The following is a 20,848-nucleotide window of genomic DNA, read 5'->3' on the forward strand; positions in this document are numbered from 1 at the left end:
ATGTTGTATTCCAGCTGGCTTATTAGCAAACAAAATTTATTTCATAAATTGGGTCAGAAGTTGTACTTACAAATTTTCTGGTTTTTTTATGTAACAGATGTAATTTATCCTAAGCATAAAATAGATTAAATTATAATATGAATGTAATATATTTGTATAAGGGTGTCATACTCTAAACAATAGTGGTGGCCTTGCTACTGTTCAAAAAACACAATAGCCTGCTACTTCTTTGCATTATAGAGTGCTTCCAGATGACAAGATGGCAAGGCTGATCTGCACCTTCAGAGGCCTTAGTTTTCACATATCTATTAATTTTATTGCCCCGTATTCAGGTGGCAGTTTATGATACAATTTGGCAAAAATATTAAAATTGGAAAGGGGCTTCTAGCTGTTGCCCAAAGTTAATACCATGTTGGATAGTGGTTCTCAAACTTTGGTCCTCCAGGTGTTATAGAATTCACCTCCCAGAAGCATAGCCAGCTTGGTCAATGGTCAGGGATTCTGGGGTCTAAAGTCTAAAATATCTGGAACGCTACCAAAAATTGAGAACCACTGATGTAGAAGACAAATCTGAATTATTAATCCTGGTCTTTAGAAACATTGAGATTATAGGGCAGGCCACAGCTGGGAAAATCTGTCAGGTTCCACAAAAAGGCACCCCTGTGTCTTCCTTTTTTGTTTTAAACACCATAGTGACAGGCCTATATTGGTCTAAATTAATATTAAAAATAAGGTGATAACATTAAATGTGGAATCATCTGGGATTGTTCTGGCCCTGATGTAAGACTGTTATTCCTCTTAGTTAGAGCAATTGGCTGTATTTTGAGATGTTGTAGATTTATGTCTCACCAATGAATGAGTGCCTAATGTATTGGGTTGGGGAAACTAAAGGCAGTTGGACCTGGTTTGTTGCCACATCACTGCCTTTTGAACTGTAGGCAGAGAAACTAGTGTGTCTTACCACACCAACCCAGATGGGCCAGATGGCTTTGAGCAGATTATGACTTGAAATTCCAATGCTAGCAGTTGACTGGTTTTGATCGCCTAGTAAGTGTTCTTTATCTTTACTTTTTGTATATGTGATAGCATTAAGTGACATTGTGCTTATAGTATCTCTGAGCACTTCAAAAACTTTCTGCTGCTACCTACTGCCTATCTCATTTATTGCTTGACAAATTTAAAAGGCCAGATTAATTAGCTTCGGCTGAGCATAATGTCAGGTTTAAGTATGTCCAGAAGCATATACATGTTTGAGGCACAGTGCTGTTATTCTATTTACATCTGTTGCATTTATTTTGTGTTTCAGACATGGTCAGCAATTAGTGACTCTTTTTTCTTTTCTTATTTTGCATTTCACAGATGAAACAGGAACCATTCTTTGTATTTGGCAGCAAGTTTGAAAAGAAAGCAGTGGGGAATGTTATCAAAGAAAGAATTAAAGGAGACAGCCATGGTGATAAAGATATTGTAGCCAAACAAACTGAGCCAATGCGAATTAAAATTTTTGAAGGAGGGTAAGAACATTCAACTGGAATTAGCATTTATGTTTTGTTATGTTTAGAGAGGTATTCCAGTGAGCTGCTTAGAGCTCATGCAAGACAACCAGAAGCAGGGCTAAGAAAAACACACACATGTCAAAAAGGATGAAAAGACAAAGCAAAGAAAATGGCTTAAGATCTTATTTTTCCTTCATGCATGTTGATATACACTGGATTCTTCTGTGCATGGGTAAAAAGAGAGTCTTGCACATTTGGGAAAAATAGATCTGTTATTACATATACAAGGTATGGTATGTAAAAGAACTAATATGGTAGTAATAGTGCCACCAGTATTATGATTATGAATTAAAGACATAGTGTTTTTAGTTTAGTTAAAAATCTCGTAAAGAGAGGAGATGTTTCCTAGGGCCATTGAGGGTTTCACACTGTACCTCCTGCTATGTTTTGGATGCTCTGTCACAAGTGCTGTCATAGTGGTTGGAGGCACAGTCATAAGGGGGGCAAGTTCTTCCATCCGTTATCTCTCGATCATCCTTAAATATGAAGACCCATTGTGTACTTAGAAGACCTCTCCATATTTTCAGTGTAGCTTGCTCACACATAGGTGTGCGTAAGGTAGATGGCATGTAGCCTTTCATATTCCCGGAAGTGTTCAACTTCAATAGCTGTGTTAAATTCTGTGTGTATGTGTCTTCTAGATCATTTGGTACATGTGATTGATAATTCCTGATGGGGCTCATTTCAAAGCCTGCCATCCCCTCAATTTCAGGATCCATGTGTTAAAGTAGACCTAGTGAATCATGTCAAAAAGGATAAAAAGACAAAGCAAAACAAAGTGAAACAGTGAGACTTTTAAAATCAACACTTATGTAAGTTTACTGGGTCTATTCTACTTGGGACTGACAGATTCAACCTACCGTTTTCAATATATCACCTTTAAGATTACCCTCCCAATGCTTTTTCCTTTCTAGTTTTCTACTGAGTTGTAATTCAAATTTTAAAAAACAAAACAACACAAAATATGGACAGCAGGCCTGTTCTGTCACAGACTTGTTTTGTGTGTTTTACTGATGCAAACTTCCTTGTTAGTGTTCCATTCAGAAGGCACTAACTACTGATAGGTAGAATGATGCAAATGAAGTTGTTTGAATAACAAAGGCCTGTTACAGACTGCCAAAATAAAGCTGCTTCGGGTATCTTTGGAAGTATGCTGTTTAAATGATGCATGCATCCTAAGAATCCGGAAGCTGCACCAAAGCTGCACTCCAGTGCTTAGGAATGGAGTGTGGCTTTGGCGTGACCTTCGGACTCTTGGGACCAACACATCATTTAAATAGCATACCTCCAAAGAGACCTGAAACAGCTTTATTTTGGCAGTCTGTAACAGGCCAGTGTTTGCTTTCCGTCACTTATGACTCTTAATACCAAGAGAATTTATAGAGACCGTGCTCTAGGAAAAGAAAATTTATGGCAGGTTGAAAATAACAGACCTTGGTTAATAAAACCAGAAAAATACAACAGGCAATGCAAAATTCCAAATAATAAGTCAAAATCCCAATATTGGTTACATACAATCTAGCTAAGCAGTCATATCAAATTCTACTGTTTGCTGAATGACTTGGAAGTAAAGGGCCCTTCTATACTTGGTGGTATGCCAAGTTGCACAAGGATACTGCTTCTTGCAAATCCCCTCTGCCCCATATTATGCAATAGGCGACTTTCAAAGTTGGAGCAGTTCTAAACACATACTCGAATGCAGCATGAAAATAAGACAAATAAGCTCATTGCATCTTGGCCATGATGGGGTAGAGAATGTGGCAGTAGCATAGCCATACCAACAAAAAACAGGGGAAGCTCAGTTTTAGAGTGGCCAGAGTAGAACCTTGCTGTTCATTGTTCAGAAATGTATATTGTTGTAGATAGAGCTAGCAAGTCTCCTACTTGACAGAGCTCACTGAACCATGGCCAAAAGTGGATGTTTGGGCATTGGTATACACTGTTTACTTCATGAAACAATTGTATGAAGTGTGTGTGAAATAAAGCAGAAATCCAAATTTGTTTCTGCTTTTGAATTCATAAGAACTTATAGCAAAGCTTTTGCCTTTTTTCAACATGGCAGTCTTCACTTCTCTTGCTAAAGAATGATTGTAATGAAGACTATATCATATGATGGGGAAGGAATATTATGGGAAGACAGGATTAGACTCAGAGGAAGGTGGTGTGAAAACTAGAGGAAGCAGTATCAGCAATTTAAAATATGTAGATTACATCCTACTACTAGCATAAAATAGCACAGGCTTGGAACAATTATTAAAGAAATTGAAGAAAGAAGGTGCAAATGCAGGTTTAGAGATGAACATTAAGAAAACATAAATAATGACGACATATGATTTATGTAACTTTAAAGTAGAACATGGAGGCATTGAAATAGTTCAATATTTTCTATATCTTTGCTCAGTCATTAATCAGAAGGGAGACTGAAGTCAAATCAGAAGAAGACTAGAACTTGGAAGGGCAGTGATTAAGGAACTAGACAAAATCCTGAAGTACAAAGATGTATAATTGAATACTAAAGTTAGGATTATCTATGCCATTGTATTTCCAATGTCTGTGTAAAACAGTGGAACAAACTGAACAGTGAAGCAAGCTGATAGGAAGAGAATCAATTCATTGGAAATGTGGTGCTGGAGAAGAGTTATGTGGATATGGGTCCTAGAGCAAATCAAACCCGATTTCTCCCTGGAAGCCAAGATGACTAAACTGAGACTGGCATACTTTGGGTATATCATGGGAAGACATGATTCACTTAAAAAAACACAATAATGCTTGATAAGATAACAGGCAGTAGGAAAAGAGGAATACTGCATTACAGATGGATAGACTCAGTCAAGGAAGCCACAGCCCTAGATCTGCACGTTTTCATGTTTTTATTGTCTGGATAGTTTCACAGTAATGATTTTAATACTTTTATCATTTATTTTGTATTTGCTGAGGTTGGTAACCACCTTGATGACTATTTTACTTTTACTGGAAGGACAGAATTGGAATGAAACAATTGAAGAATGATTGATTAATTGAGCAAAAATCCTTTAAGATTTTTGAAAGTTCAATACTTCACATGCAGTGGGAAAGTTAGTAGTATCAGGAGCTACCCATACCTGGGCAAAATAATCTTCATAATGCTAAGGCATACAGCCTTTTAGTGCCATGCCTTTGGTGAAAACTGGACAGAGAATATAGAAAATCCCATATGGTTGAAATTGGTTCTGTGCTGTCATCACACACCTGTATACTTCTGCTTTTGATTTCTGATCACCTTTTGTCATAAAAGATTAGTGAACATTGGGGTTCAGATCTGCAGGTTCGAACTAGCAAAAATTTTCTTTCACCAGAACCATATCTATATGTGAATGTTTATTAAGCATATTACATAAATAGATGCATTCTCATAATCAATACACAACTCTGTGGAAAAGTGTTTTATGTTGTTGTTTGACTTATGTTAGTGAGTGACTGTGCTTTTGCTAAAGCATGATCATCTGTGTACAGTATTAATAAGTGGCAGAAAAGGGGAAAAACAGAGGAGGAAGGTTCTTTCCTGCAAATGCATAATTTATAAAAGTGTACTTGATGTTCTTGGTGGAATAAAGTTTTGTAACCACAGAATATCTCCTAAGCTACAATGAATGTGGGCCCTCCATATTCACTGGTGTTAGGAGCACGTGATCCCTGTGAAAGTGGAAAACCCGTGAATAACAAGAACACTACTTTTTTTTACCTGAGAGAACACCTCTTTAGGAATCTCTAGGTCCTCCAGTACAACTCTGTGGCCAATATCTGCCAGATGTTGACCATTGGATTGCGCTGGAGGGCCTACAAATACCTAGAGAAGCGTTTTCTCTGGGAATCTCTAGGTTCTCCAGCATGACTTCTGCCTGACGTTGACCATAGAGTTGTGTTAGAGGAACTAGAGATTCTTAGAGAGAACTTACTAGTCAAATCTATGAATGAGGAAATGTATGAGGAAAAATAGACTTAAATTGAATCCGAGTAAAATGGAGGTACTCACTATAGGAACTCCTAATCCAGGTATGGAGATATGTCAACCAGTCCTGGACGGGGTCACACTTCCCCTAAAGGACTGCCTTCGCAGTTTGGGATTGCTCCTGGACTCATTACTTCAGTTATCATCACAAATGTGACGGCCAGAAGCACTTGCTATCAGCTTCGGCCTGTATGTCAGCTGTGACCTTTCCTGGAGCCAGGGGACCTAGAAACAGTAGTACACACGCTGGTAACCTCTCATATTGATTTCTGCAACACACACTACATGGGGCTACCCTTGTGCTAAGTTCGGAAGCTTCAACTGGTGCAAAATATGGCTGCTGGTCGCTGATAAATCAACTGGTCACTGATAAATCCAGATTTGACCATATAACACCTATTTTAAAATCCCTCCACTGGCTGCCAATTAGCTTCCAGGCAGAGTACAAGGTGTTGATTATCACCTTTAAAGCCCTACATAGCTTGGGTCCAGCTTACTTGCGGGAATGCCTTTCACCATATAATCCACCCTGCACACTCAGATCCTCTGTGAAGAATTTAGTGCAGGCACAGAAGACCAGGCTGGCAGCAGTTTCCCAGAGGATGCTTTCTTTCACTGCTCTGAAAGTGTGGAATGACCTTCTGGAAGAGATCCATCATATCACCACCCTTGACACGTTTAAGAAGGCTGTCTAGACAGATCTCTTCCAGTGGGTCTTCCCAGACTGACCTCCAATAAAGGATAAACCCGTCTGCCCCTAGTTGTCCTATCCTCATTCTGCGTGTTTTAAATTGTTTTTAGGATTTATTATTTTAAACTGTAACTGATTGTTATTTTTACGTATGGTAGAGGGTTAGGGGGATTGTGTTATATTGCTTATGTTGTATTATGTACAGTGCGGCCGCATCATATGCTGAAAGGCGCGAGCAGGGTGCAAGGGGCAGTGCGTCCCGTTTAGATTAATGGGCACACATGCCGCCACGCTGCCGCCACATGCACAACCCCCATTACTTTCAATGGGGCTCGAGCATATGCGGTTTTATAAAGTGGGGGTGGGTGGGTCTGGAACGGATCCCCCACATAAAAAAGGGCGCACTGTATTTTTATTTCTTATTGTAATCCCGCCTCAATCCATAGGGAGAGGCATGATTTATTATTATTATTATTATTATTATTATTATTATTAATAATAATCAAATTTGCAAAAGTCAAAGCTGCAAATGTGGAGGGCTGACTGTATATGTTTATGTATGTAATATTGTATACCTTTAAGTTATTTCTGATTTATGATGACCCCATAGTAAACCTATTACAGGATTTTCTTGAAAATATTTGTTCATAGGGATTTGCCTTCCTTTGACTTGCCGATGGTTACCCAGTGGGTTTCCATGCCCAAGTGGGAATTTGTATCCTCATCTCCTGGAGTACTATTTTAATCCTGCCTTTCTTCTATTAGGTATAAATCCAATGAGGATTATGTATATGTCAGAGGACGTGGACGTGGAAAGTACATTTGTGAAGAATGTGGGATTCGCTGCAAGAAGCCAAGTATGCTCAAAAAACATATCCGCACTCATACCGACGTACGGCCTTACATATGCAAGTTATGTAATTTTGCCTTCAAAACAAAAGGTACTTAGTAATCCTTGTTCTGATGGGGGGGATGGATTATTGGCTCTTTGCCATTCATGCTGCCAAATGCAGAGGAAATTTTTCTTAAAGCAAGGTGGTTTTATTTATGAAAATGGAACTTTATGAAATGTAACTTTCTTCTCTTTATCTAAGTTATTCAAGGATTTATATGAGACAGAAAGGCACTTTGTATAACTTAATTAAGAATTATGGGCTTCTATCCAGCCCATCTGTCTGCAAAGGAAATGCTGTGGCATAAAAACTGCCTTAGCAAATATTACTTTTGTGCGCCAAATGTTGTGGTGAAAGTATTAATTGCATCAAGGGATTGTACATTTACAGTGGCACATTGAAGAAGCAGAACATTAGCTGCCGGGCAGAAAATTCCTAGTTTGTCTTTATGGTGGGTCAGGTTCACATATATAAATAATGCAAGGATCCACAGACTCCAGGTGGGCCACTCCATCCACAGTTACATTAATTATGGATGTCTGAGAGCTGAGAGCTTGTGTTCACATGTACTTGGAGCCCAATGGAGTGTGGAGAGAAGCTTCAATTTGTCAGTCTCAGGCTTTACATCTAAGGATGATCTTTGGAAAAGAAGTTTTCTTTGCCAATCTTCTTTTTCACTTTTTTTTCCTTTTTTTGAGAAATAATTTTATCTCAGAAAATCCCTAATTCTCAATCGTAAAATCCTGTTCTTAATGGCTGCTATATTGCAGTCTCCACACACACATTTAAAGAGATAAAGACCCCTGTTGTAAGGGTGGGTATCACACCCTCCCCAGATGTTGTTGGAGTGCAAGTTCCAGCAGCCCTAGCCAATGTAGCCAATAGTAAAGAATGCTAATAGCTGCACTCCAACAACATCTGGAGGGTATGCTTAAAAAAAAAAATATCACAATCATACTGGTTCCTAACCTTGCCCTATTGATTCTGTAGGACTAAGGGACATAGCAGACTGGCAGTAAGAGCTGGCTTTGGGGGGGTGGGGCGGCGTGTGGGCATGGCATACACATGGTGCACACTTTGCCACTGCTCCCAAGCTGGTGGGCAGTGTCATGGCACTTCTGCAGTGTTTACATGTACCACATCACAGAAACGCCGAAAAGCCACCACCACTCCAAAAACAGTTTTTTACCCAGCTCAAAAAGGAGTGGCTTTGAGCTGGGAAAATGCCAAATCAGGGCCATGGCATGAGGTTGATGCAGGCCTGATCTGGTGATTAAACAGATGACTAGAAGCCTCTCCTTTGGGACCATCTGTTTTGCCCCTAAGTTAACAGAGACAGACTTCATTACTGGTTCTAATGAAGGACATCAATCTATAGGTTGAAAAGAGGAGTGTGACCCTCTGTATACTTTTGGGTCTTTCAGTGACACGTTGTTCATCAGTTTTCCTCTTGGATTATAAGGCAGACATTTTTTTCTTAAGCAGCAGGAACTGAGGAGAAGGCTCTTTCTGTTTCTTTGTAATTTCCTAACATGATTCCAGCCTATATTTCTAGCTAGAAGATGGGTTGAGCATCCCTCTGTGGTTGCTGAGGGGGGAAATCAGTGTTCCTGTTCCTTCCCAGATCAGGCCAGAAAATGTGTGTGGTGTGTGTGGGGGTGGGGGTGGGGGTGATGGTGGTGATGGAGAGACTTTTTTGGCCTTTTCATCAGTGCAACCCTTGAAGAAAAATACCCTCCCTCCCAAATTGAGTTGGAGGTGGAAGGCATAAACTATTTTAGCTACAGAGCTGGCATCGTTTCTGAGCCATCTTGGGCATCTGTCACAGGAATGGGAGGTCTTTAGATCCTGTGGATCCTAAGCTTACCTGATTCTATCTCACAGATGTTTCCCCTTTCCCCATTCAATTGCTGTGCACAGTTGCTGTAGCACTGACAATGGAAGAGTGATGGCACCAGGAGTCTGCACCATCATGCCAGGGAGGCCTCTGACAACAGCTGTCTTTATCTGCCACAAAGACAGCAGTTTGCAATATCCTAGGCCTCCTGGATTGCATTTCCTGGGATTATAGATGGCAACCAAATGTGTTGCAAGATCACTCATGGATTGATGTTTACTACCTTTGTTTGGATGCAATGGCTCAAGTGGTTAAGATGCTCTGTTGATTGGCAGGTTGGCAGTTTGAGGCCCAAGTGCCGCACGATGGGGTGAGCTCCCCTCACTAATCCCAGCTTCTGACAACTTAGCAGTTTGAAAGCATGCAAATGCAAGTAGTTAAATAGGTACCACTTTGGTGGGAAGGTAACAGCATTTGGTGCAGTCATGCTGGCCACATGACCACTAGAGCAGTTTTTGGACAACGCTGGCTCTTCAGCTTAGAAACAGAGTTGAGCACTACCCCTTACAGTTGGTTACATCTAGATATTCATGTCAAGGGACTACCTTTACCTTTACCTTTATCTTTGGTACCATAATCCATATGATATCACTATCCATATCCTGCTGGCTCAGTGACAGCCTTAGGCCTGTTACAGACTGCCAAAATAAAGCTGCTTCGGGTCTCTTTGGAGGTATGCTGTTTAAATGATGCATGCACCCTAAGAATCCAGAAGCTGCACCAAAGCTGCACTCCAGTACTTAGGAATGGAGTGTGGCTTTGGCGCGACCTCCGGACTCTTAGGACCCATGCATCATTTAAATAGCATGCCTCCAAAGAGACCCGAAGCAGCTTTATTTTGGCAGTCTGTAACAGTCCTTAGACACTGTGACACTTGATGCAGATAATTGAAACAGTGGTCCTTTTTCAAGTAGACATTCACAGATGGTGATAGTGGTGGTGATAGTCATTACAGATGATGATGATGATGATGATATAAAAAATAATGCAGGTGCAAATGCAGGTAAGTGGCATAGCAAAAATAAATAAAATCTACAGGCTCAACAGTCCTGAGTATCAGAATGAGGCTGTGAAAGGAAACAAACATAAGAATACACATGCAGTTGTATGATATTAGTCTTGCTATAACGGCATTTAAATTGAATTACACTGTCCTGTCTATCAGTCAGTCTGTCCAGTTGACATGTTCTCTGGTTTAGAAGGAAGAGGGAAGAACAAAGACTCCACATGGAGCCAGCAAGATTTTTATACTGATGCCATGTAGTAAGTGTCATATTTGTGCTTTTTCACAGGAAATCTGACAAAACATATGAAATCTAAAGCACACATGAAAAAATGCCTAGAGCTGGGGGTATCAATGACATCTGTAGATGATACTGAAACGGAAGAAGCAGGTATGCCACTATGCTTTTTTTATTTGCAGAGGCCTTCGCAGTATGCAAATGACTCATCACACTTTATCACTTGCTGACAAGAGAGGATATGTTAAGAATTTTTAAAAAGTTTATTCATGTCAACACCAAGCATTGAAAATAATCTTTTGACATGTTTGTGTGAAGCTTACGGAGTGCAGGTTTTTTTTTTTTTTTTTTTACTGGGAGAACAGAAAATATCTCCTGCCTGAGTGGTCCTAATGTACACAATATTCTTAGTGACTTGACACACAAGCACACTCCCAAATTGTGTGAAAAACATTTTGTACCATGAAACATGCAGGGGTAGCTGTGTTGGCTATTTAGTAAATTCAAGCAAAACCCCACCAGTGATATATTGGCCAATCAAAATACACAATATACAGTGGTCCCATCCCTTACGCAGGGGATCCATTCCAGATCCCCTTGCGTAAGGGAAATTCCGTGGATGCTCAAGCCCCATTAAAGATAATAGGCCTTGTGCCTGCGCCACGGATGCGTGCACTATTATTTTTTCTGGCGCTACTTTCAGCGCAGCTTCTAGCATATGCTGGAAGCTGCGTAAGGTGCGCCCATGTATGATGCGGGCACACTGTACTTCTTTGAGGCTATCAAACCTCCACTGGCTTCTTCACTGTACCATGCTGAAAGAGTTGTCTAGGTCTCATATACCTGGAGATACCACAGTGCATGTTCCGAAATAACTATGCTGAAAAATTGAGGTATCTGGTTTCTAGTATATCTAGTTTGATATATCCTTCAGGCATCTGAGAATCCTAGCACCAGATTTCTTGGTGTCATGTGATTTGTTGTATGTGTGTCTTAATTTTGGCCTCATGATTACAAAGCATTTGTCTAGTTGATGCGTTTAACCGTTAAGTGTTCAGATTGACTAACAGTTTAAACTTGTGTCAGTTCAGAAGACAGTCCCATTAAAATTACTAATATACACTTCTGGGTAAGTGTGTATAGTATTGCAATCAATGTCTTTTAGGACCCTGTAAGTGCTGGGTTTTTTCCCAATCCACAATCAGCTACCATGTGATTGCAGTTCTAATCTGTGCCCACCCCCTCCTGCAAATGTTTCAGAAACCCATTCACATCAATGGTGGGGGTTATGCACTCAGTGTCAGAGACAGCATTTTCTGAGCTGGATTTGCATTTAGGTTACGCAGGTATCACCCAAATGCTTGTTTTTCCACAGTGAGAACTGTTGATACATTTGCCAGCTTTGCACATTGGAGAGCTATGTGATCAAATTGAAAAGTAGATTTCCTTCATATTGTCTGCTCACTTGTCACATTTGTTTCAGAAAATATGGAAGACACACACCATGAAGTTGAGAAGAGCAACATGACTGGCACATCCACTGATCACCAGTTCTCTGATGCTGAGGAATCAGATGGCGAGGATGGAGAGGACAATGACGAAGATGATGATGATGAAGATGATTTTGATGACACTCCTGGAGATTCAACACCCAAAACAAGATCACGGAGCACTAGTCCTCAGCCCCCTAGATTCTCCTCTTTATCTGTCAATACTGCTACAGCATCCTATGGGGCTTCTCCTGACAGTTCAGTAGGGCATTCCTCTTTGATAAGTTACTTGGTAACTTTACCTAGCATTCAGGTCACTCAGCTCCTAACTCCAAGTGACTCTTGTGAAGACTCACAGATGACAGACTATCAGAGGTTTTTCCAGAACAAAAGTACAGATTCAGAACCTGATAAAGATAGACTTGACATCCCTAGCTGTATGGATGAAGACTACATGGTTTCTTTGGAGTCCAGTTCTTCTCCGAGAGACTTTTCATCTTCTAGCCGACAGTCCTCACCTGGGTATGATTCTTCTCCCTATAGAGATAATTCACCAAAGAGGTATTTGTTGCCCAAAGGAGATTTGTCACCTAGAAGGCATTTATCACCAAGAAGAGAAATTTCCCCCATCAGACATCTTTCACCGAGGAAGGAAGCTGTGCTGAGAAGAGAGTTATCACCACGGAGAGATGCATCTCCAAGGCGCCATCTGTCACCAAGGAGACCAATGTCACCTGGAAAAGACACATCATCTCGAAGAGACCTATCTCCACGAAGAGAGAGAAGGTATATGGCTTCAGTTAGAGCAGCATCACCTCGAAGAGGCTTGTACCATAACCCAGCATTGCCCATGGGCCAGTATTTACTGTCTGAGTCGGTTCCTTTGGGACAGTCGGTAAGTAGAATAGATATGTTGACCCTCATAAAAATTGTGCTGCATTTATCTGGTGATGTTTTGTTGATTTGACAGTCCTACTCTGTTGACAATAACAGTGAGCTTTTGTGACCAAAGATACAGATGTTTTAAAATGTCTCTTCAGCCACAGTAATTTTGTAACTTTATTAGTCTTGCTTGGAAATTTTTAGTTTATTCTTAAGTCCTGAAATAAACTGAAACCAGTTTCTCAGGGCCTGACTAACAGCTGAGAAATGAACTCAGGTCTAGAGAGAGTCAGTGGACAAATTATCTCAGGCCATTTGTAATCAGTCTTGGCCCATTTTTTTCATTCTGCATTTGCATTACAGCATCCTGTACCACAACTTTTCTTGGGGCCTCCTGACACTCAGGAGGGATTTTAGGAAATCAGAAGAAACCACAGTGGAGAGAAGGAAAAATTCAAATTACAGCATTGTATTTGCATTAATGCAATACTGGTGACTGAGGTGGCTGAATTGGCTGAATTGGAATTAGACATGTTTAAATAAATGATTCCTTTTCCGTCTAACTTGCACTAACACGTCTGACTTACACTGTGAGACACAGGAAAAGAGATTCCACCTCAACATTAGGAAGAACTTCCTGACAGTAAAGGCTGTTCGACAGTGGTACAAACTCCCTCAGAGTGTAGTGGAGTCTCCTTCCTTAGAGGTCTTTGGATGGCCATCTGTCGGGGATACTTTGATTTAGATTTCCTGCATGGCAAGGGGTTGAACTGGATAACCCTTGCAGTCTCTTCCAACTCTATGATTCTATTATTCTAATGGAAGGTGGTAATGTAAATCTATGAGGGGGAGGGAGCTACATCGATTCATGAGCAAACATGAAATCTGGAATGGCAAGGGTGGAGAATCAAGTGGTCATACAGAGGTTGTTGGAATGCCAGTTCTAGTAGTCATAGCCAGCATCCAAAGTTGAGGAATGCTGGGAGCTGTACTCAAATAACATGATTACAGGCACATCCTTTAGGGATATAGTTACCTGAGTTGTGAGCACTGTTCCTGGCTGCATAGTGTTCAGTCTTTGTATCTGTTGCTCAGTGGTAGCCGCCCAGCTGCTGCCTCTAGCTAGAATTTAGTTGATATAAATTAATTTTCACAAATGGCAGATAAGGTAGCAAAATTCTGGAAAGCATTTCATACAATAGCTGTGGGTTCACATGGCAGTATTCTCCTTGACACAAAATGTATTCTTCTCTCAAACTCTCCATGTATATCTATTTAAATTCCTTGCTCATAGATACTTGGCTTATTGTCAGCCTTTTTCTCAGTGTGCTGGTTTTTGCATGCAGATTTTTTTGTAATGAAGGAGCAATCAGTCAGGTGAGACCCTATCTTCAGCTGGAAGTGGTGCGATCTAGAAAACAACCCACCTCCTGTTTGTGAGAACTAGAACACCCTTGCAAGCCAGGAAGGAAATCTGAGCATCTTTTTTTTAGTACTGACTCATACTAAAACAAAAACCCTTCTATCATCCATCTATTTTGTTCTCTTCAGTTAGCATCCCTCCCTGTGGATGGAAAGAATTGAACCTGGATATATAAAATAGCAATTTTCAGACATTGGAATTAGGATCTTGGTGCATTTGAGCACTCCTACAGGCATAAATCTTATCACCTTTATCATAGAGAGAAGAAGAGGGGAAAGGGAAAAGATCAACCATCATTTTATTGCCACATAAAGGAAAGAGTATATAGTGTCTAATTTACCAAAGTATTCTGGCCTCAGCTGGGTTCCCCTCCCCCTAACATTACAGAAATTGATAAATGGAAACTAACTAAGTAACTAACTAAATGAAAGATATGTGTTTCTCTTGACACAGAAGGTACATATGTTCCTGCAGATCTAGCAACATTTTTCTCCATATAGATGTAATTTACTTCTGTCTTTGACCTTGATTACAAACTTAGCCTTTGTAAATGACTTTTAAGAAAGCAAATAAAAATAATTCAAGCCATTCTATATCACTGGTGGTGTTATGAATGTGTAACTATCATCACCTGGCCTGATCCTCCAAACCTACCTTGAAGCCAGTAAATACTTTAAATAATGGAGGTCTGCTTTGCTGATGATGAAGTGCAGAAGGATTGTATTAACAAACCATTCTTGCCAGTGAGCTGGGTTGTGACAATCAGGAGTGGGATTCCTGTGACAATTCCTCATTACACCACAGATCACTGGCAGGAGAGGGCTGGAAACACCAGCAGAACAGCCCATTCATTCAGAGTTTTTATATCCCACTCTTCTGCCAGAGCAACTTACAAATCTTTAATTACACAGTTCCCTGCCCTCAGGCTTACAGTCTAAAATGAGACATGAAACAAAAGGAGAAGGGAATGGCAGTAGGGAAAAAGTCCAGCAGTTTTTCTTTCCTGATGGCAGTTGGTATGGAGAGAGGGTCCTTCTCCTGTTTTTGGACTAGCCCTCCATAACTGAGTGTGTAACTCCAGTTTGGGAATTTGTTCCTCCAATACAGGATGAAAACCCGAAATATTAATTAATTTGTAGGAAATGGCTGTAAGAAGGATACAGTCTGCACTGTCGGATATCTTATTACCTAAACGTTTGATGAAGGAATACTTGAGATGTAATTTCAGGATCATTATCCTAAATCACGAGAGGAGGGGAGAGTCTGTAGGTGCTGGGCCTCATCTGGCCTCTGAGGTTTCTAAATCTTTCTCCTGTACTGGAGGTCCCACCACCATTCTCACAGAAAGGCCAGCACATAATAGTGATGGTGAGCCTCTATTGGCAATAATCACAGGGAACCAACATGGTTTGCCTAACTTCCTTGCCGAAGGGATAAGGTATACTGTGGGCAAAGACAACCCAAGCTAACTAGTGACAAGAAGGAGCATTCCAGTGCCCAAGCCACCTCCCCCCCCCCTGCTTCATGCACAGTAAAGCCAGCAACAGGAATGTTCCAACAGACAGTGCTTAAGTCAAGGTGGCTTCCCCCAATCCACCATTTGTCCCGTGAGGAACATCACCTGACATTGCCCAGGGATACCTGGAGGGATGCCATCTCTCCCACCTAGTCCTCCACTCCTGCTCTAAATCATCCAGCCTGACTGATGTAGGGCAAGTTACTGTAGTCACAGATGCTTGCTTAGTCTCTCAGATTCTTCTTTGCTCAGAATCACTATGCATTTGAGAACTGCAGCTTGACACAGTCAGCTGCAGGTGATGTCTAAGGTGAGTGTTCCATAGTCCATCTTGAGATGAAACAAAGGGGAGAGAAAGACCTACATTAACCTAGGGAATGGGGGACACAGGTTTCTAGATAGTGTTGGGTTGCTTAGTAGGACTGCTTATATCTAACAACATCTGGGTGACTGGATGTTCTCCACCTCACAACCATATATGCCTCTGACTTAGTTGATAGGAGGTTTTTTAATGGAGAAACCTGGAAGGTATCTTCAGGGCTTTTGCAATTCCCAGTTATATATGTCCAACAGCTCCTCTCTGCTCAGATCAGCCTGAACTCCCAGAAGAGAAAGTTTAAGGTTTCTTTAAAGGTTTACATAGTTCAGTATACAGATTTTCAATGGTGTGGCACATCATCAAAATTTATATTTTATGGCAGAGTTGCAAAAGCATAAGGCACAATGTTATCTCCCTTGTAGGAGAGTATCTTAGATCTCCAAAGATCTGGCAGAATTTTTAAGTCATACAGTAGAGAAAAAAATATCATACCATAGCTGGTATCCTGCTAGTGACATATGCAAGTGTAAGTCCACCTTACACTTGCAAATGTATTTTTGACTGTTGCAGAAGTTGGTATTTTAATGCTATTTTAAGGTGGGAGGGAGATAGGGAATTACATTTTATATGTTTTGCTATGTTTTTACTTGTGGTTTGTTGTGTTCTATTTTTATCTTATGTTTGTTGTTACCCGCCTTGATCCAATACAAGAAGAGGCGGTATACAAATAATAATAATAATAATAATAATAACTATTATTATTCCCTCCCTCCCTCCACAACACCCCAATCCTCCTCTCAGGACTCACTGTTGCACTGTGATAGCCCCACTCCAGCCTTTCCACTACTGTTGGATTAAATGCAGACCAAAGAGACTATCTCTGAAAATGTTGATACTGATGATTGTGTTAGCATTTACCAAAACTGTCCAAGGGGCTTTTCTGTTCAGGAATTAATAGAACCATATTATTTCACGACAGTGTGGTTTCCATACTTTTTTAAAGCTGCCATCTGGAATCATATCTGTTAGCCCACTTGCCTACAGATATCTAAGACTGAAGTTATGTAACAGTTGCATAGTTGTAGATACTCATCCCAAACATGTCCTACTTTTTTGGTCGATACTGTTGAGTGATGCTTGGAGTACTGTTGGCAAAATCAATTTCTTTCCCATTGTTAAATTTTCAGATATCATATGCAGTTTGCTGTTCACTTGTAGGCAAATTTAACATCATACGTTACTGCTGGAAAGTTTTAATTTATTGAAAATTCCCGTTTGGGCTCCTCTTTTTTTTCTTATGATTTCCACACATTGTTAGAAAATTCCTTAAAATATTTTGAGGACTGTACATGTGTACAAACTATTACACCATCTTGTAGCTTGACTTTATGGACTTAATTATCTTTTTTGTTTCTTTGCAAACATTACAGGCAGAAACTTATCAGGCCCATTTCTCTTTTCAAAATATTTTTGCCTAGTAAGTAGCATCATATTTCATCTCTAGATTCAGGTGTTAGAAATGTGTGCTGTGTGTCTGTGTTTTGTTAATTAATACAGATGACAAACATAGTTTACATGTGTTCTCATAGACCCCCAAAAGGCCAGTATCTTTACTGTACATGGGGTGCTTATGTTTCCTTTTCTTTCTCTGTCTGCAGAGTTCAAGACCAGGATTGTTCCAGGGACCTTATTTCAGTATGCCTGGGGAAAAAGGAGTCCTGGAGCATCATGGATCTAACTTGTTTCCTGAAACTCCTACGGATTATGTCTTTAGTCACCTTCCCTTACACTCTCAGCAGCAGCTTCGTGCACCCATCCCCATGATGCCCATTGGTGGCATCCAAATGGTCCCTTCAATACCTGGAGCCCTATCTGGTTTACATCCTGCCTCTGTCTTGCCCCTCCCAAAAGAGGGCTCTGGTGAGAAGAAAAGGGCAGCTTCTGAAACCATGACTACTGAGTCATGTGTCATTTCTAAGCACCACGAGAAACGTACCTGCCCTCAAACTCTGCACACAATGGTTCAGTGCAGTGCATCATCTTCTCAATTGCCGTTGATGAAAAAGAGCACTTCAGAGGAAGGCGTTGTTGAGAGGGAGCAGGAAGAAAACATACAGACTTGTACAAAAGCCATAGCCTCTCTCCGAATTGCCACAGAGGAAAGTCTACATGGGACAGAACAGAGGGATTTGGAACCTCCTCCGAAGCCCTCAGAAAGTGCACATTTTAGCATGAAACACTTTAGTGGCTCTGAGCCAGGCCAGATCTGTGCCTCAGCCACCAACCCTGACTTGCACAGTGGCGAAAAGGACCTTTTTGGTACATCACAGACTGCATTATCTCATTCCACCTTTTACAGCAAAAGCACTGTGGATGCCAGACAGATAGGCTACCCCAGTAGGAAAGATTCCCCATCAAGCACACAGGAAAGAGTAGACCCACCCTTGGAAAAAAGCAAACCACAGTGATCTGAAATGTGTGAAGACTTTAATACATGTGTTTACTCCCAATCCCTTTATCCCCCTTAGTGATAGAAGGAAGTATTGAACCTTATAGCATGCCAGTTCTAAGTTACAGTAGTTTGCTATTATATATACTTTTGTTATATCAAAAGAATTGAGTAAAACTACGAGTCATCATGAGCCTGACCAAAATGAAATTTCAAAATTCTTATTGGGTCTGGTACTTTTAACCTGTACAGGTGTTTGTGCCTTTTCTTTACTTTTGCTTATATTCTTATAAGCATTTTTTAGCAGTAATTTGTACATATTTTAGAATTTGTGTATCTGCTTTGTAATAAATGTAATTTCTTTCCTTTTGAGGACACTTTGACCTAAATGATGTAAAGCAAAAAACAAAAAAAGCATCAATATATATGTGAGGTTGCACTAAAATATTTTTATATGATTAAAACTGAACAGCTTTTATGTACAGCTCTGATTCTGTAATACTAATATTTATTTACTTTGTTTCATAAATTGTACATTTTTTCTTAAATGTTGCGGATTGCTTTTCTATGTGAAGCATGGGATTTACTGTTGCATTATTAGAACAAAATGTATATTGTAAACAAGATATTTAAACTAGAGTATCTTATCTTATTCTGCACTTATGCGTTAGTTTAAAAAAAAAGATAAAAGGATGTATCAGTCCGTTCTTAACTCTTGTAATTTTTTTGTCTCTTGTTTGCTGGATCGACTATAACTTAAAGTGCTGATTGTGATTTTAAAAAGATAGTACCGTAAAGCATTAAAGTAAAACCATGTGCTATTGTGAGTTTTTTCAAAGCTTTATAAAACAGTTATAAATATATTAAAAGTATTTGGTCTTATGTGAACATGTTGCTCTATATACTCCTTTAAAAATATGGGAAAACATTCCACCCCATGTAAATATATACGAACTGGTGCAATTTCATGTAGATGTTTGGACGCTTAGTGGCCTCATTCTGTTTCAAGTAAAGTCACTGGGCACCATGAACTTGACTTGAATGGAAACAGGATCAGGCAATAGGTCACACATATCATTATCTAAGTGTCTTTTTAGAAAGGGGGAGGAGTGAAACTCTGGATCCCTTGGCCTTGAGCGTCAAGGAATTGAGCTTTAACCTGAGGTGAGAAAGCATGTTTGACTGTATAGATCTTGGTGATCGGCTGGTCCGTAACTTAGTAGTCAGTGCTGGGCACTGCAGGCTAGAAACAGAGCCATGGAAGTACTATGGAGGGTCTCCACACTAAATTATAACAAGGAGCTTAGTTATATTGCCAAGTTATCTCCATTGCAGGGGTGTTAGGGTGGGTTATGGGATGGATATATGCAAAATGAAATACTTGCTCACAACCATCTCAAGACTCCAAGACACCAGAGAAACATTTGGGGAAATTTCCTTGCTGGAAGAAAAATGATCATATCTTCATGTCTATCAAAGAGAAAAGGCCATTTGGGCAAAATAATTATATCCTTCAAGATTAAGGGCATTTATAGTATTCAATTATCTTGGGAGAAAACTGGGAGGAACTTTTACTTATATGTGTGATGGTATGATTGATGCCCCCCAAGTATACACACAGACACCCAAGTCAACAAAAAATCTGAATTATTTTCTGTGCTATTTAGTGGATTATAATTCTGTGAAAACACGTTTGTATAATTGAATTGCAATACATTTAAGGAGTGTTCTTTAAAAAAAAGAAATAAATATACAGTTACATTATATATCTAGTGTGTAGTTTTCATGTGGTTTTTTTAAAATTTCCCCCAGCTCTTTTAGGGTGCAATCATGCATATTTTACTCAAGAGTAACCCTCATAGAATGCACTGTGGTTTTCTTTTAAATTGAAAAAAGAAGCAAGAAGATTGAATGCATGTTGCACCATGGTGCACAATCTGAAATTATATTGGAAAAATGTATGGATAAGTACTTGCATGTAACAGGATTTTGATGGAATATTTTTATATCCATTGCAGAGTTATTCTGAGTATGAAAAACTACCTTAAATCATTTCCTGAGCACATTCCATAACTAAAGTTGCCTCCTGACTTAATATCTTTCAATGAAACGAGTCTGCTATAACTTGTCATTTGTAAACATAGTAACCAATCCTCAAATGACAATCTGCAGCAACCAATCCACACATGGTTCTGAACTATAATCCGGCATAATTAAATCCTTAATGTATGGGACTTTATCTCATTATAGGCTGTGGAGGAGATAATTGGCACTGATCTGAGTATAGCAAGACCAGTTTCTATGATAAAAATAGGTTCCTATTGCTGAAGCACTTCACAAGGAATCTGTAGTCTTTTTAAAAACTTTATTGGCAACTGAAAGGTGGATATATTGGATTAGAATTCCATTGCTATAAAAAGAAGGCCTTAATTCTATTTTTAAAAATATGTAAATTTTTGGTAAACAAATATACTTCATATACCTGTTGGGAGATCTGATCTTG

At 39.8% G+C, this 20,848-nt stretch overlaps 1 protein-coding gene across 3 annotated transcripts in view; it reads left to right on the forward strand.

Annotated features, from left to right (window-relative positions):
• Window positions 1–20,089, forward strand: part of HIVEP2 (HIVEP zinc finger 2) — a 195,064-nt gene extending 174,975 nt beyond the window's left edge. For all 3 annotated transcript variants that reach the window (XM_089530265.1, XM_089530264.1, XM_089530266.1), the window contains 5 exons: window positions 1,360–1,514; window positions 7,001–7,176; window positions 10,318–10,419; window positions 11,750–12,651; window positions 17,555–20,089. In XM_089530265.1, the coding sequence (XP_089386391.1) occupies window positions 1,360–1,514; window positions 7,001–7,176; window positions 10,318–10,419; window positions 11,750–12,651; window positions 17,555–18,364 (2,145 nt within the window). In that variant the 3' untranslated portion in view covers window positions 18,365–20,089. The remainder of the gene's footprint in view (window positions 1–1,359; window positions 1,515–7,000; window positions 7,177–10,317; window positions 10,420–11,749; window positions 12,652–17,554) is intronic.
• The last annotated feature ends 759 nt before the right edge of the window (window positions 20,090–20,848 follow it).

This window comes from Sceloporus occidentalis, unplaced genomic scaffold (genome assembly GCF_023333645.1).
Source record: "Sceloporus occidentalis isolate IW3139 unplaced genomic scaffold, rSceOcc1.0.p SCAF_6, whole genome shotgun sequence".
Lineage (NCBI taxonomy): Eukaryota > Metazoa > Chordata > Lepidosauria > Squamata > Phrynosomatidae > Sceloporus > Sceloporus occidentalis.